The sequence below is a fragment of the Panthera leo genome, chromosome B3 (assembly GCF_018350215.1).
Source record: "Panthera leo isolate Ple1 chromosome B3, P.leo_Ple1_pat1.1, whole genome shotgun sequence".
In the NCBI taxonomy this organism is placed as follows: Eukaryota; Metazoa; Chordata; class Mammalia; order Carnivora; family Felidae; genus Panthera; species Panthera leo.
Genome location: NC_056684.1, coordinates 82,770,823 through 82,787,234, shown reverse-complemented (window position 1 = coordinate 82,787,234; position 16,412 = coordinate 82,770,823). Strand labels below are relative to the sequence as shown.

Sequence of the window (16,412 nt, the reverse complement as noted above, 5' to 3'; positions counted from 1 at the left end):
CTTCCTTGGGCCATTTATCTGCCTTTTAATTGGAAGATGCCACCTATCTTTTTTTTTTTTTCCAGAATAAAATTTTTTGGCCCTGAAGCACAGATCTATTATTTCACTTTTCCCTTTAAAGCATTTCATGGTTCCCCAGAATCTAAAGGAGAAAGTCCAATTTCCTTAGCTTCCTACAACACCATTTTCAATCTGGCCCTGTCCTAACTTCCCAGACTCCTCTCTTACTATAAGCAAGGACTTTGCAAACATGTCTCCCTTTGCCTAGAATACCACTTTCCCCTTTTCCATGTGGAAAATGCCCATCAAGGCCTGACCTAAAAATCATTTATTATTATTATATTATCATTATTATTATCATTATTATTAATGATAATAAATAAACGGAGCAAATCCGTTTCAAACTCCTCCAGGAAGAGTTAGTTACCCACATTCTTTGCTCCTGTGGTTTATAGTGCATCTCTTGACTGAAATGTGTGACATTCATTATTCATTAAAATATTTGAGATCGACGCTCCACAGGTCAGTGCAAGTTGGTTGCCATGCCTATGGCATCTTGAAGAGAAGACACTGGGTCCTTGAGCAGGCAGGAACTACGCCTAACAACATCAGTTTTTAGCACAATTTTGGACACATGTGGGTCACTCAGTGCTAGCCGAATGCTGGCATGATTGAAGACACATTAAATGTGTGGCAAATAACATGGGTATGCTGTGTTTAGACCCTTGTTCTTGATTACTGGGCCTGCTATCGAATCTTAGAGTATTTCTCATAATGTGCAACATCAGAAGTTTTGGATATAGCTATATAACTTTACCGATGCTTTCAGAAGTTCATTTATATACAGTGGCATTGTGAGAATAACTATTTTATGATACTAAGCAGGATGCTTAATTGCTCTAAGTCTCAGTTTCTCTTAACGCATAAACCTTGAATAGTTCTATTTGTTAATTACCTAAAACTCCCCAGAGGCAGCTGGCATTAACGGTTAACAATGAGTGCTTTGAGGTGGGATGGTTTTAAAGTGGGATGGGTTTAAACGCAGGTTCTGCCACTTTCTAGATGTATGATCTTCTGTTTTACCTCTCTGAGCCTATGTTGTCTTATCTATAAAATAGGGATAGTCACCAGGCCTAACAATGGTGGGTTACAAACTTTAATGGTAGGAAAGTGCTTAGAACAATGCCTGGCACAGGGTAATGGCTTCATAAATGTTACTTATAATTATTGTTCATCAGGAAGTTATAAACATGGGCAGAGAAGATCCACGTAGTTATGCCACGGCTTTGCAGAGAGGACACCAGGAATACACAAGTCAATCATATAGATAATAATAGCTCAGAATTATTTAGAATTTTATACATTTCAGTGTGTTCATACACTTTAGGTCCTCAGACACCCTATGAAAGGTTTGGGAAATGTAATAAATATGAACTGACCATGTTTAAGTGTCTAGCGTCAATAAAATCAGTATTTACTCGCAAAAATGAAATACCCTTGTTAAGAAGAAAGTCAGTCTGTCCTTTGAATTAGTCCAGGATAAAAGGGTAACGGCGAGGTATCTGGGAGAACTACAGTTATTGACATCACTGACCTATAAACATATTCCCTCCAGCGTGATATACAGCACTTCAGTACCCTTGTTTTTCTATAATTGCTATTACCAGAGCCTTTCAATTTCAAGTGCTCAAACGAGAGCAATTCATATTTCAGATAATCTGCCAACGAGGAAAACTAATTTCAAAATATTTGATCATAAAAGTTGTCCTCAGCTTCTACAGAGATAATTTAGTCAAATAATATCAGATAATCTGAGAGCAGTCTTAGCAGGAAATTGCCCCATCTAAGCAGCCTCCATTTGCACTTATATAAATGTACTGAAAGTGTAGGAGACTTTGACAGCCTGCCATATGTGATTTCATTCCATAGCCTACCTACTTTACCATCAAAAGTTATATCCTTTGAAGCATTGCCAGAATTACTTTACCCCAGTAGATATGCTAGATGTGCCCTTTAAAAGCCATATCATTTCTTTTCTACTCTGACTAGTTCAGGGTAGCATCTGCTCAACTAAATTCCTTTGAAGGTTAAAAATAAAATAGCCTACTTCTTCCAGGCTCCCCTCCTCCACCCCTACCCTAGTGCTTAGGAGAAAACGTCCAGTGTTGAATGAATTTCAGAGAGCACAGGTTTTAAAGAAGAAGGAGCCTGAGAAATCACCCCCTCATTTCACACTTAAGAAAAATTAAGATCCAGGCTTCTGGAAGGTCTCTTGCCTGATTAGCAGCAGAGGCAAGACCAGAACCAGGTCTCCTGGATCTCAGTCCGGAGCGCTGTCTCCTGTTTCTCCAAAGACAAAAGGATCAAGCCAGAAACTGACACCAGAAACACCACCAATGGATGTGGTGTTTTAATTTTCTAAACAGAAAATGAATGCTTGGGATTTCGTCTCCAGGAAAACATTTGCTTTTTAGAAATAGTCCTACTTGGCACTCTCTCTCCTCAGTGCTGCTGACAGTTGCAGTCAGTTATTACACTGTTGTGACTTGGAAGCTGATGCCCCCAAACAGATCAAAATTAGGAGCATCGTGATTCAGGATTGTCTATTTCCCCCTCAGCTTGCTAATCTATGCTTCTTTTATAATTATTTTAAAAGGCACTATCTGATTTCCTGAGCACCGCCCCAGGTGTTCTCAGTGATAATGAATGGATAAACATATCATCCAGTGTCACAGAGCAGTTGTGACATTTTAGAAATATCTTCAGTTCAACTCTTCTAATTTCAATGTATGTTACACCCAAGGTTGCAGGCCTGTGTTTTTACTAAAGAGCTGAATGAGTCCCAGTAATTGCATGATTTACTTGTCTGCTCAAGTGAAAAGGTTTTGAAATGTGGTGAAATGGCGCAGTCGTTTCCTGGTCTTTGCAAACCCTGCAATGTCAATTTTAATTAATGAACTGGAAAAATTATGTTTTTTTTTCCTTTTTTCCTTTATTATTTATTTTATTTATTTTTTTATTTCAGGGAATTGGTTCCCAGTCTCACCTCTTATTTTCCTGTAATTTGCATCTTCTGTCCTGAGGGATGTGCAGACTTTTGTCATTCCCACAGATATGCAGACAGGACATCACAAGCATGCTAAGCCTCTGCAGCACAGCAGCTCAAAGTGATCCTGGCCAACTAGAGTACACAGTCTGATCATGTTTCCCTCGTCAGAACCAGGGGGTTGCAAATAACAGCCCTATTACACTGGGACACTCAGGTTGAGGAGATCCCCATACTTAACTAGGAATGGTGAGCCCCGCTTGCTCTTCAGAAGTTGTCTGCCAGAATAACCTTATTTCCACATAGTCGCTGCTGATTGATCTTAAAGTGAAATGCCTCCGAACACTTTAATTTTTGCGCCTCTCTGTTTCCTCTACCCCCTTCCTTTTGATTTCATCAAGGAGTAATGATTCTCTGCATAGATATTTAAAAGCAAGAAAGAAACTCACCACTTACAGGAACGTTTCACAGCACAAATAATTTTTGTCTTGTCATTTCACAATTTTGCTAGCCTTGACATTTCTTAAAAGAAAGCAAGCCAGCACAGTTCATGGGAAAGAACCAGATCCTAGCTAATGCGACCATTCCTGTTTTCTGGAAACATTTCTCAGCACTTCTCAGATATATAGACAAGTACTTTTGCGCAAATGTTTTTTAAGCTCTCCAAAGTATCAAGTTCAACAATTAGGGACTTTGATGAACCAGATCTAAGCATCTAATAAAGTACGGTAGGAACAAACACCCGAAAGTCCAGAGAGACTACAGAGTAATAATAAAACTCAGAGGTTCACGTACGTCGTGTATGTGTTTATGCTCCTTAAAGCCTTAGCTCTTTCCTAATCGAGAGGCAATCTTCTATTGTTTCCTTGGTGAAGCATTACTAAAAGGGATTGCCTGTGGTTCTAAAGCGAGGCTCCTATCAGGGAGAGAGGCCAGAAGGGAGGAGGCTGCTTGATACAAAGCTTGCTTCTCCAAAACGTAGAAGACGACACTAAATGGAATGCATGGTTCTTTACCTGAATTCAAATTCTGCAACACTGATACACTTCTGAGATCTACAAAATGTCATACCTGGTACAAAGGTATTTTCTGCTGCCTCTGCAAAAGGCCATAACTTGCCCTGAAAAAAATCCTATCCCAAATCACTTTTTTTTCCTTCCCAAGAAAAAGTTCCTTCTGCATACGTTCTCTTGCTCTTGGAAAGTTTGCGTAGTTATTGAAAGTAGTAGATATAATCTGCCGGCATATGTCAATTTAACAGCATCAGAGGAAGTTTTTGTTTATTACTGAATGTGGTAAATTTGCTGTTGTAGGAGGCTGAAAGGGGAGGAGACACCCAAAGGAAAACCTGGTTTGTTGTTTTAGTGAATCATTTTGGAAATTATTTCCATCAGTAGACAAAAATGCAGTAGGCATAAAAGCCAAATCAGAAAGAAAGCAACTTACACATTCATATATGTATATAGGTGTGCACATCAAAGGATGCTCTAAATCACTGAAACAATTGTTCTCGGTCTCTTTAAAAATGACTACTTAGGAAAAAGAGATCGCATCTTGGACAGTCATCCAAAGGGGACTGGGGAACAACAAGGATAAAAGCCACAGGGCATTTGTTGTCTAAAACTGGCATCGATTCTCAGGTTATCAGCCTAGTTCTAGAACTTATGCAAAAAACTAAAGTCAATTTCCTTATTATTTTCCTACTGAAATTATCACTGAAATTGTCGCCATGTTACTCCTGTCATGAAAACCATGTCTTCTTATGTAAGAGCGAAAACCCAATATAGATTGAATGTGTGCGTGTAGAAATGAAATTTGGATTTCACATGAATTTAACGATTCTATGACCTCCTTCCCCAGAGGTCAAGTTATTTCTTATTCTTCATATGAGCACTGTGCCTTCCCTCTTCACTCTCACAGGGGCCAGGCTAAGTGAGCGAGGATAGCTGGTTTAGGTGCAGAGGTATTATTTTGCATATATTGCCTATATAAGCACCACGTTATAGACAGAAATTATCTTTACTTTCCAACTTTGCATAATAAAATAAGCCATTAAATTAATACCATATAGAAAATACTGCTTGTCAGGCAAAGAAATGTACATTGCTTTCCAGAAAACCAGGGATATTACATTGCCAACGTCTGCATGAATAATACATGGGTTAATTCAGAAAAAACACCATTTCATTATTTAAAAATGAATAAATTACAGACTTAGAATGATGACTAAATTTTCTTCTCCATCTTACTTTTTTGCTCAGTGCTCTACTTTAAAAGCAAAAATGAAACTACCATTTTATCCACACAAATAAAACAAGCTAGCCCCTCAAAAAGTATTTTTTTCCCCTGGCTTTGTATTTCCCAATCCCATAAAATGAAGACACTTCATTTTCTTTTTTTCTCTGGATCATATTAACTGCAGAAATTAAGAAGCCATGTAAAAGGTCTTCAGATTATACATCTGAAAATGGTGAGCCTACGTTTTATTGTCTTGTGAGGCTGTGATACAGTCTGACTAGAAAAGCCCCCATTGCAGACAGGACTTCCTGTGTTTTAGTCTCAGTGCCTGGTAAAATATGTTCAAAGGAATAAATAAGAAGACTATAATTCTCATGTATGATGATGCGGATTTCCTTCATTTTTACTCAGAGATTTTGGTTTACTCAGATGGCGTGTTAAAAATCGGTCCCATTTGGGGACTGATGAATGCCTGGGAGAGAGAAAGAAATGCACCAGCAATAAGAAATTAATTTCGAGTTAAAATAAGTAAAACATCGCCGCGCAGTGCATTTAGGCTGAGCATAAAGTGACAGCCAGCAGATTATTCTACCGATTTCTAATGCTGGAAATTCGGATGGCATTTACTAGCATAACCTTTCAACTCTGAGCACATCAATAGAGGCCGACAGTGGCTTGAAATATGATTCCTTGCAGATAGCATATCCTCATTCATCTGACTGTGCTCCTCTGTGCTCCACTGCACAAACAGCGTCTCACCCACTTCTGAGAGGACACTAATAAAAAAGGCATCAATTTTCAGCTCTAGTACTACTGTGATCTCTTTATATGTTCGACATCCAACATTAAATTAAAATGCTGTTATAAATCCTACTTTCTGAATCTGGAATGAGTGTTGGGTTTTTGTCGCATGAGACTGCAGCAAATCTTGTCAAAAGCAAGGAAGCACGTCTTGTTCACTCAGAATTAATGTTGTGGATGAAAGAAGGAGGTAAAAGGGGTTGAATATGGTGAACTGAGGGTGTCAAAGCCGGTGGGGACTGTAGCTTGAGGGTGCCAAACCAGGCAGGGTATTTGCTGCTTTCAAGAAGTGGCTAATCAAGAATTGTAATTACCAACGACAAGCCGTGTGGCAGGAAGATTACTGATAAACAGACAGGCGCACACACACACATGCACGTACATCAACAGAAAAATTTTAAGCATAAAAAATTGTCAATTATTCCTCTCCAGCAGAAAAAAAACATTTTCTGAACACCAGTGGTCCTGAGGAAGCCTCACGGGTTACATCAGCTCTTTGCAACAGAGGCTCTCACTGGGACACGAGGCCCAATGGCACTGGGTCACTTGTGATCCGGGCCTTGTGTCATTATTACATAATTTTAAAGTTACAGGAGAAACAACCTCAAATCCCTGGAGGGTGAGGAAACAACATTATTAAAAACTAAAGGGTATGGATTAAAACAGGTTCAGAAGCTTTCTGTGTCAAACCTGGAGGGGAGGAAATGAAACGAAAGGAAACAAAACAAAACAAAACAAAACCCTCGCAAGTACAAGGAGGAAAGAAACAGGCTAGCTTTTGACATTTTGCTAAAGATGGGATGTTACGATAGGGGAACATTAGGGAATCTTTCTACTCTTTCTGATAACAAGATCCCTGCTCATATAAATTATCACCTAGAAGTCTGTGACCTAAAAGGTAATAAGGCCTTCAACAAAGATACAGCGTGCGGAGCTGCTGTGTTCTGCCCGGCTCATTCATAATTATGGATAAAATAAAGAGGCGTGTTTGCCTATTTGGGAGCGGGGGACGGGGGAGGAAAAGGGGGAAGAATGAGCAGTTCAATATCTGGATCGAACAGAGGAACTTTTTCCCCCAAGGATCCTGCAGGGAGGAACCTTGACATGCACAAAGTCAGAACGTAGACAAAGTTGCCCTGGTGAGAACGATAAGGTCACCCGTGGGATTGCTGAGATTATCTCTGTCAAGCACTCGGACAGCATGCAGTCAAATGATGCATCATGCAGTCATTTTCGGGGGGGAAAAATCAATTTCTTCACCAGGTCGCTATTTGCTTTTCAAAGTGCCCTTGTAGGCCTTCACCACCAAGCATTTATCAATTTAAATGTTGTAAATTGATAATGTGCCACTGTGCCTTGTACTGTTTCTGAATTATTTTGATACTTATATTTTCTCAATAGTCTCTAAACCCTCAGAGCTTCCTCATTCAAAAGGGCATTTTTCTTTGTTACACCAAGAAGTGATGAACTTTTTATGATTAGTACAGGAGAAAAATGCAGACTTGCTGGGGGGAAAAAAAAACATACAAGCTGCGGAAAATTACACATTTTTCTTTTTCTTTCTTTTTTTTTTTTCAAGTTAAGGTATGTCTACTAGCAAGATTTTTAAGACAGGGGCCACAAAGCGATATTTGGCGGGCTACGTATACTCATTTATTCAAGGAGTCTTCTCAGTGTTGCCTAAATTTAGAACGCCAACCGAAAAAATGCTACCACATAGCCCCATTATTAAAAGCCCTGTGCTGTGTTGAACTAATACCTGTTTTTTTGGTCTTTAGATCCAGATATCTATGTGATGATGCCAAACAAGAGTAGTAACTTGTAAGGAAAGCTAATGTCTACTTTATTCCCCCCCCTCTAAAGCAATATATATATATCTTTTACAAGCATGGAAATGAGGATATTAACCACATACTAACCTCAACTCGATTTGCATTGAAAAAATGTAGAACGGAAGAGTTGAGGGTGCACTTTCCAAAAGGAAAAGAAAGACATGGCAGTTGCAATGCGTCTTTAACCTCCAGTGATTTATTGGCCCTCGGCCAAGTTATCAAGGGAATCTAATTCTTCTTTATTATTCAAATAAACCACATTTGGCACCATGGTTCCCTTTCAGAATAGCTTCACAAATAGACTGAGCTCTGTCATTTATTTGACCTTGTACTTGTGTGCTGTCGCTGTAATTTTATTTGCCATTCTATATAACAAATGCAGAGAAACCTAAAATATGGAGATGAACAACAGGATGGGGAAAAGGAGTTTGTGATAAATATATCCGCATGGCTTTAAAAAAAAAAAAGACTAAATGTAAAACAATCATTTCCCCCTTTTCACCCTCACCTCTATTAGCCCTTCTATCTGCGACCACCCTGCCCCTTCCTGCAAGCTGCCTTGGAGCAAGACAGTTTTGTAAGCTTGTCTGTGGCTCTCTTCTCTCTGGCTTATGACAGCAAGGAGGGATCTTCCACCAGGATGGGGATGTGATGAGGAGAAGTGACTCAGGCAAGCTGGGCACTGGAGGCAGGTGGGGTTGGGGGGTGGGATTAGGAGGCATCTCAAGAGAGTGATTAGCTGGTTGTAGGGTATTTTCTAATGATATCATGGGGTAAAAAATCTGTTCATCTCCCAGTGTGTTCTAGATCCCACTTTATTTTAAATAAGACTCTATGCTAAATTGAAAACATTTTGCTGGCACGGGTGTGCATCAGAATCATCATCTCTCACCCCACTTTCAAAGAAAAATGTTCTTAAAAAATGTAAGTCCATTTTTATCCTCTGGTTAACTGGGACCCATGTCCTCTGCCCCTGGCAACTATAATGTCAAAGTTCTCATCAGTATTTAAGAGTAAATGCAGGATTTGTGTTTGGGTGAGGGAAAGCTGATTTATAAAAGCACATAAAACATCAAATTAGTCAATGCTATTATAAGACCTGGATATCAGAAAATCACTCTCAAAATGATCTCTGGCACACCACCTGAGAGGGTGGGAAGAGTCCTCTGTCTGCTCATGAAATTTGAAATATGTTTGTTCATGTTTGTTATGTGATCCACACAGCCTTGCTCTGGATGTGAACTCCAATGGAAGCAAATCAACATGTCATAATCCACATATTAGCCGCCATGGAGATCGTATTTGAGATTTATTATTATGCTGCAGTCCCAGAAAAACTTTGCTTTCCATAAAAAGTGATGTTTCCTCATTTGTTGATGAATGGCTGTATTTCCTTTTTTTGCTTTGGTTACCAGGAAGCTCACAGATAAATTTGAAGCTTTATCAGATCACTTATAACCCTCTTAGAGACTCTATTATGTGCTCCTACTATGTGGTAACAAATGACTTACTTTTGTCTTTTCTTTTTCCTTATACCTTAGCTCTATTTAGCCATTGTCTTTTTTTTTTTTATTATATACATTTATATAAGCTATTTTATTTGTGGAAAGAGGAGGATATAAGCCAACAAATGAATATTTCTCCAAGTTTTAGGTCCTTTATCAAACAAGCATTTTTAAAAATTTATCATATTAAGTCTCTTTTGGATCCGTTGACAATTAAGCCCCAGACATACCGGAAGAGATTTCATAAAATCAGGCTATGTATTATTATTACATTTTCAGTGTTAGGGAATACACTCTGTTTTCTTTCTTCATTTTCACTTATGCCTATTCCATTATACCTATGGATTAGAGCTGTCTTTAGCAGCTCTGAAGGCTATCTGCCAGGTATAAGAAGGCATTTAAATCCCATGCAAACCAAACTCATTAATGATATTTGGGGCTCTTTTTTTTTAAGATAGGGCTTCATGGCGAGTAACTAGGAATCATCTTTATCTAGGGAAGTAAGTCAACAGTGCATGTTTCTGTTTATTTTATTTAGTTTTTTTTTAAAGTTTATTTATTCTGAGATGGAGAAACAGCATGAGATGCAGAGGGACAGAAAGAGAGGGAGAGAGAGAATCTCAAGCAGGTTCTGCAATGACAGTGCAAAGCTCGATTCAGGGCTCAAACTCACGAACTGTGAGATCATGACCTGAGCCTAGATCAAGAATCAGACACTTAACTGACCGAGCCACCCAGGCACCCCTATTTCTTTTTTTAATGTTTATTTACTTATTTTGAGAGAGAGAGAAAGCAAGCATGGAGGGGAGCAGAGAGAGAGGAAGAGAGAGAATCCCAAGCAGGCTTGAACTCACGAATGGTGAGACCACGACCTGAGCCAAAATAAAGAGTTGGATGCTTAACTCAGTGAACCACCCTGGCACTCCAACAGTGCAGATTTCTACAACCTGAAAGCACACCTTGAATGTTGCTTTAAATATATATCTCTGGCAGAGTCAAAAGGGCTGCTGAATTGGTCTGAACATCATCACGGATCCCTTCATTCCTGCCATCATGATAACATGAAAGGACTTTACAGAGAATAACTGCCACACATACACGCTGGAAACCAGGAGCTGTTCCACTCAACAGAGTGTAGAGGAAAAACCCACTCTGATTGTCTCTATATTCATGCTATACAACAGAGCTCAGGACAAGTCCCTCTACTTAATTTTCTCATGAGTCCAAATAAAATCTTAATTCTTTCCTGGACATAAGCCACTTTAAAGGCACCATATTTATTTACATGTTGAAGGAATATAAAACTGAGGAAGGGATATTTTGAGAGCTACAAATGTAGGCATAACTATGCTCTAACGAACTGGCATGCTCACAATATTCCTTAACAGTTTGACTGGGTACATCTTTGGTGATACAGCCATACATCGCCTTTATTTAATGAAACTGTTTAAAAAGAAACGGAGGGGCCATAATTTCACAGACTCCTTATCTCTGTCCAGAATTTCACAGGATAACTTCTGAGCCAAAGTTGTAGGTTACAAATAGCACATTTGGTTAGCATTCAATTATGGGCGTGTTTGTGTGTGTCTGCGTGTGTGTGCGCTCATGTGTAAAAGATTAAGTATTTACTTAACCGAATAACTGTGAGTACATTGCGCATCGTATGTCCCCCATGAGTACCCCGTGACCTGGCAACTTCAAGAAGTCACTGAAGAAAGGTGGAAAGGGTTAAGTCTCAAGTACCCTATTGGGACTGAGAACACAACATTTACTGGGTTGGAAATCCCTTCCCAAAGTTGGAGAATTAATTTTTAAAAACAGGCCATGTTCTTAGCAGATTATTTTCACATTAATCCAGAAGTGTTTTTAAACTTTAGTTTTCAATGTTAACACCTACATCGGCATTTGCAAACGTCACCTTCTCGTGATGGACCCTTCACCATTTCACTTGCACAGTGCCTCCAACTGAAGACCTCTGTCTTGTACCTCATAGTCTCCACCATTGCTGGCGACAATGAACCCATCTACCACTGAGGGTACAGCACGTTGGGGCTGGCGTCTGCCCCTGGTTAAGTCAAGATGCTGCCTTGCTGACTACTGATCCACACTGTAAAACCCATCCCATAAAAGAAGCAGGGAATGACCAGACAGAACGTGCCACCTGCTGCAAAACGTCTACACAGCTGCTTTACTCTGCAGAAACCTCAATTATTTGTTCCAGATTTTAAGAAAAGATTGACTTAATGTTACAGTAGAAAAGCAGTGAAATATACTGCTTTTAAGGAGAACCCAGCACAGGGTTAAAGCCAAATCTTTCTTGAACAGATGATATTTCAGATGGCCACACTATTCCAGATGCATCAATTTCCTTGAAAATCCAATCCATATATGTGCATATGCTGTGCTGGCAGGAGGACTGACTGAAATGGCCAAAACCCAAGAGCTAATATTCTTTTGGCCAGAATAATGCAATTATTATTTTCCTAGCTATCAGTCTAAGCATACAGAGCCATCTGTTATGCAAAGCAAACATACACATCTCAATTACAGAAAATGCAGTTGCCTTGACAGAATTTGGATTACACCACTAACCAGGGTTGTAAAATGTGTTTTGAGCTAGTATATAATGGATGCTTTTCAGGAGTTCCCTAATTAGCATTTACCTGCTTAAACTAATTATTCATCCTTCTTCTTCACTGGCTTATTAAACTTTGTTGGATACTGTGCATAAAACAGATGAATATGGGCATCGCAGAACAACAAACAGTGGTGTTTCCAGTCCTGTAAGATACTCACATAGTGGGCACACCTGTTTCAAAACTGAAGATTCTCAAAACTAGGTCCTAAACAGATTAAGATGAGGCTTAGAGTCTATTAAAGGCTATTACAAAACCAGAGATTTCAATAAGATGCAAGAATGCTAACAGTGAGTTAACAACAGCCCAGTTTCTATCATTTAGTTTGCTGAAACCCACATAAAATAGAATTACTCTATAAACTATAGCCAATAGCTTCGCGCGTTCTTCAAGGAAGAGTTAATGGACCCTTGCTTGGATTCTCAACAGTAAATAATCACATTTGGCAGCATCCCTCCCCCTCCTCCAAACCTCCTCAAATGCCAAATATCTTTCTTTATTATTTCCCAGTGTCTTTCTCAATTTAGCTATTACCCAGCAAACTCACTAACAGCCAAACTGTTCCAGCCGTGCTGGGTGCCTCCTTAGAGCAGTGCCAACTTGCGGAAGCAATGAGTCTGGGGTGGGTCTTGCTTAAGAGGAGAGAGACAAATCTTATCTCCATCTTTAGCTCCAAGGGGCAACTGAATGAGAAGTAGATTATCCAGCTTGGCAGATCATCACATACACACAAAATCCCTCCCACCGAGGCTGTGTTTTCCTCATGCCAAATCACCAGATGAAAAGGGTCAAACTCAGACAATCACCTGTATGGGCACAAGTATCCAGATGTTCGGCACTTTTACGAGAGGAAAAAAAAAACATCTGGATAATTAGTGGAATCGCCAACTTTTCTTCAGGGGATTTTGGCATTCTGTAGATGCAACCTATGCCCTGGAATCCAACAGAAGTAAAATTTTTGTGTTCCAGGGGAATATCAAGAATGGACACCTAGGATTTTGTCCCTTACCTCAGCTGCCTCCATCTTCTTTGTTTTCAACCTCTGACAGACACGTACGAGTAATTAAAGTGCACATAACGAAAGGCTATCTTATTTTATGAAATTGCCTTTCAGCGTTAGGAAGCATTTGCAAAGGCAGCAAAACAGATCCTTGCTGGGACCCTCCCTGCAACACATTTTAATGGTCTCTTTCAGCATTTCTTGACTCCAAATGACTCCTGTCATTGTGTCAGCTCCCAGGATAATGCAGGGTACTCCATAAACATCCAGTAATAGGACACAAGGGAAGCACTATTAGTGTGTCCCTCTCCTACCGGGCACAGAGGTTTCAAAGTTCAAAACAACTGAGGGCAGAAACTTCATTTGTTCTCAATAAATTAATAATGATCCTTGGGGGGGCGGGGAGGGGGGGAACTAAAGTTTTTGAGTACAAGTTTATTCCGAACGTTTCGAACTGACAGAATTTTCTCACCAACTTTGCAAGAAGAGTCAGGCAGAGCCATTAAAGAATACATGTGATAATTCACGCCCAACAGAATACCCCTTGAAGAAGGAAAAGCACAAGGCCGAAGGAGGCTTCACAATCTCTGTCAAGAATCTAAATTGTTTTACTTACTTGTGAGAGGCCTAGGTAGATGGAGACGGTTTCAGAAATGTACAAAAATTTTCCTTCTTGATTTAGTGCAAATACAAAGCCATCCAGGGACTGCAGGAAAAAATAAATATATAATTAAGTTAATAAACATATGCTGGAGGTTTAATTAATAGGGCATCTGATACAAAGCAACATACACTGAATTTAAAACCATGTTTTTCTTCCTGTTTAACCGAAGTCCTAAGATCTTCTACTAGGGCCCTGTACGTGAACAAACTAAAGGCCTAAATTAAGACCACAAGCTTTCCTTTATTTCAAGGACTTCCTTATGTCTCTGTCATTTTGACCAAGATACATCATATTCGTGTACAAAATCAGGTCGTGCTGATTTTATGAGCTGTTGCCTTTATTTTTATTTTTATTTTTTGGATTCAGTAGTTTAAGAGATTAAATCAGCCTGATTCTCCATTAAATAGCTGAACAGGAATGGAAATTGTAATGAAATGAGAAGAAAGGGTCCCCATATGAAGAGCAAGTAAAATCACCACTGGAACTACTGTGGACATCAATAATTTGCTAATTAATAAAGGATTATGCCCTTCTCACTCTCAGCGCCTATTGTGGTAGAACAAATAGAAAAAGTCAATACATTATGGGTGAATGATTATAGGCTGAAACCTTACAAACTGTAATCCTTTTTTTTTTTTTTTCAAAACTCTATATTCAAGTTTTATTGTGATAGACCTGGTTTCTATTACAACTCCTGAAATGGAAACAAAAGGAGGGGAGTGGGGAGAGAAGGATGCTCTACATCATCTGTAGCTTCTGGAACCTTCGCCCACTTTCCAAAGGGAGGTTGCATTGTCAGTGTGACGAGTGGTGTAAATCGTCATGGACTCCAACTGCAGTCCAGCACTCAAACAGCGAACACATTTGTTTCAAATGCTTGCGATCAAAGTGCATTGTATACCTTCTGCCCCCCCTTAGGTCTTTTGTTTCCCTTTATTTATCTCTAACCAGGTAGGCTGCGCAAGCGATGCTTGCACAGAAAAAGAAGTTTCCACGATTCGTGGTTTTTTTACAAAGGCTGAGAATTGGGAAAGACAGGAAACCCACTCTGAGATCAAGGTATGTGGCAACACTAAATTAATGGCATAATTTTGAAATAGGGAAAGGTGGAAGAAGCATATAAAATTCTGGTAGAGAAATGGATCATCTCATATCTCAGCAATAGATTCAGTTTCCTAAAATACTGAACTCTTTTTTGAGCTCCAAATGTCTATATGAAATATATATATATATTTATATATGTATTAAATGTGTGTGTGTCTATGTGAACGTGTGTGTGGGCGCGTGCGCACGTGTGTGTGTGTATGTGTGTGACATCTGGATTCCAGGCTTCCTGATCCGTTTTCAGAGTCCCAATGGTCAGAGACCGTGGGTAGTGTCCAACCTCCTCATCTGATTAGGTGGGTTCTGAAAACATTTCAAAAGTCACATTATATGATTACATTACAAATTACATGATAGGCAAGCTTTTGGTCAGGATACCGTCCATTTATTAAGCAACATGTGCTAAGCAGTTTGCATGTATTATCTCTTTGAATTTTCACAAGTATCATCTGAGGTAATTATATTATTATCTACATTTTATACACAAGGAAATCGAGGCTTTGCGAAGGCAGGTGACATGTCTGCCCTAGTTAGTGATGGAGTTAGGATTTGAACTTTGACAGTTGGACTTAATAACAATACTGCCCCCACTCACAACAAAGGTTATGTAACTAATACGTGTAAGTCAATGGAAAGAAATGGTCACAGCGTTTGTGAAGTCAAACCACACTAAGATGCAGCTTATGACTTAAAAATCGTCACTTCATTTTGAAAGATTTGTTCAGATGACAGAATCCCACCGTTAGAAGATAGGTAGGAGGTAGGATGACAAGAGAGTTTACAAGTCACTTCCACTAGAGGTTACCTTGTCACCTTGCTCTGTAATATTTCTCCTGGAATCAGCTAAGGGACAGGGAACAAAATACTTAGTGGACTCCTTCCCTTTGACAAAACTGTCACCCCCTCCAGAGCCTCGTGAGATCCAACCTTTCAAGTTTGCAGTGTGGCACTGTGTAATCTTGCTTTGAACCAGTGCAAAGGGAAAGAAGTTTCCTTTGTGGAAATTTGGGAAAGATCTCATCAAAATATCTTTACCTCACACAAGAGGTCTTCTGAGGATGACTCATGAAGATTAGGATCCTCCCCCTTTAAGCCTCCCAGGGAGAACAGGGCCTTGACAGGTTTTCCACTCAACCCAATGGCCATGCCCTGGCATACAGTTATAGAGAGTTGTGTGAACCCATCTTCTCAAACCTTAAAGTGCTGCTATCAGAATAGAAAGACAGAGAGAGAGAGAGAGAGAGACGCAGGAAAACTTCTTATGCACGCACGTGACAGTTGCAAGACTGACTGAGAGAAGAAAGGACTGATGGAATTAGCACAGAGACAACCTCCTGTTCTCTAAACCCTCATTGTACAGGTTGGAAAGCTGAGGCACAGAAAAGGTTAAGTGGCTGGACAAGATCATACAGTCATCCAGTGGCAAACCTAGCATTAAATCTGCTGCACGCCGATAGTGTGGTTAAAGTATTCATGATGTTGTATGGTCCTGGTTGGCTTATTCAAGTCCCAAGGAGACTGGGTTTCTCAACAGTGGGGTGATGTCTTATTCATCTTTATCTGGCCAACATCAAACAACTGCTCAG

General features: G+C 39.6%; 1 protein-coding gene across 1 annotated transcript in view; it reads right to left on the bottom strand.

Annotated features, from left to right (window-relative positions):
- NPAS3 (neuronal PAS domain protein 3) overlaps positions 1–16,412 on the bottom strand; it is an 867,685-nt gene that overhangs the window by 243,138 nt on the left and 608,135 nt on the right. The window contains exon 5 of the mRNA XM_042942953.1: positions 13,675–13,764. Within this exon, the coding sequence (XP_042798887.1) occupies positions 13,675–13,764 (90 nt within the window). The remainder of the gene's footprint in view (positions 1–13,674; positions 13,765–16,412) is intronic.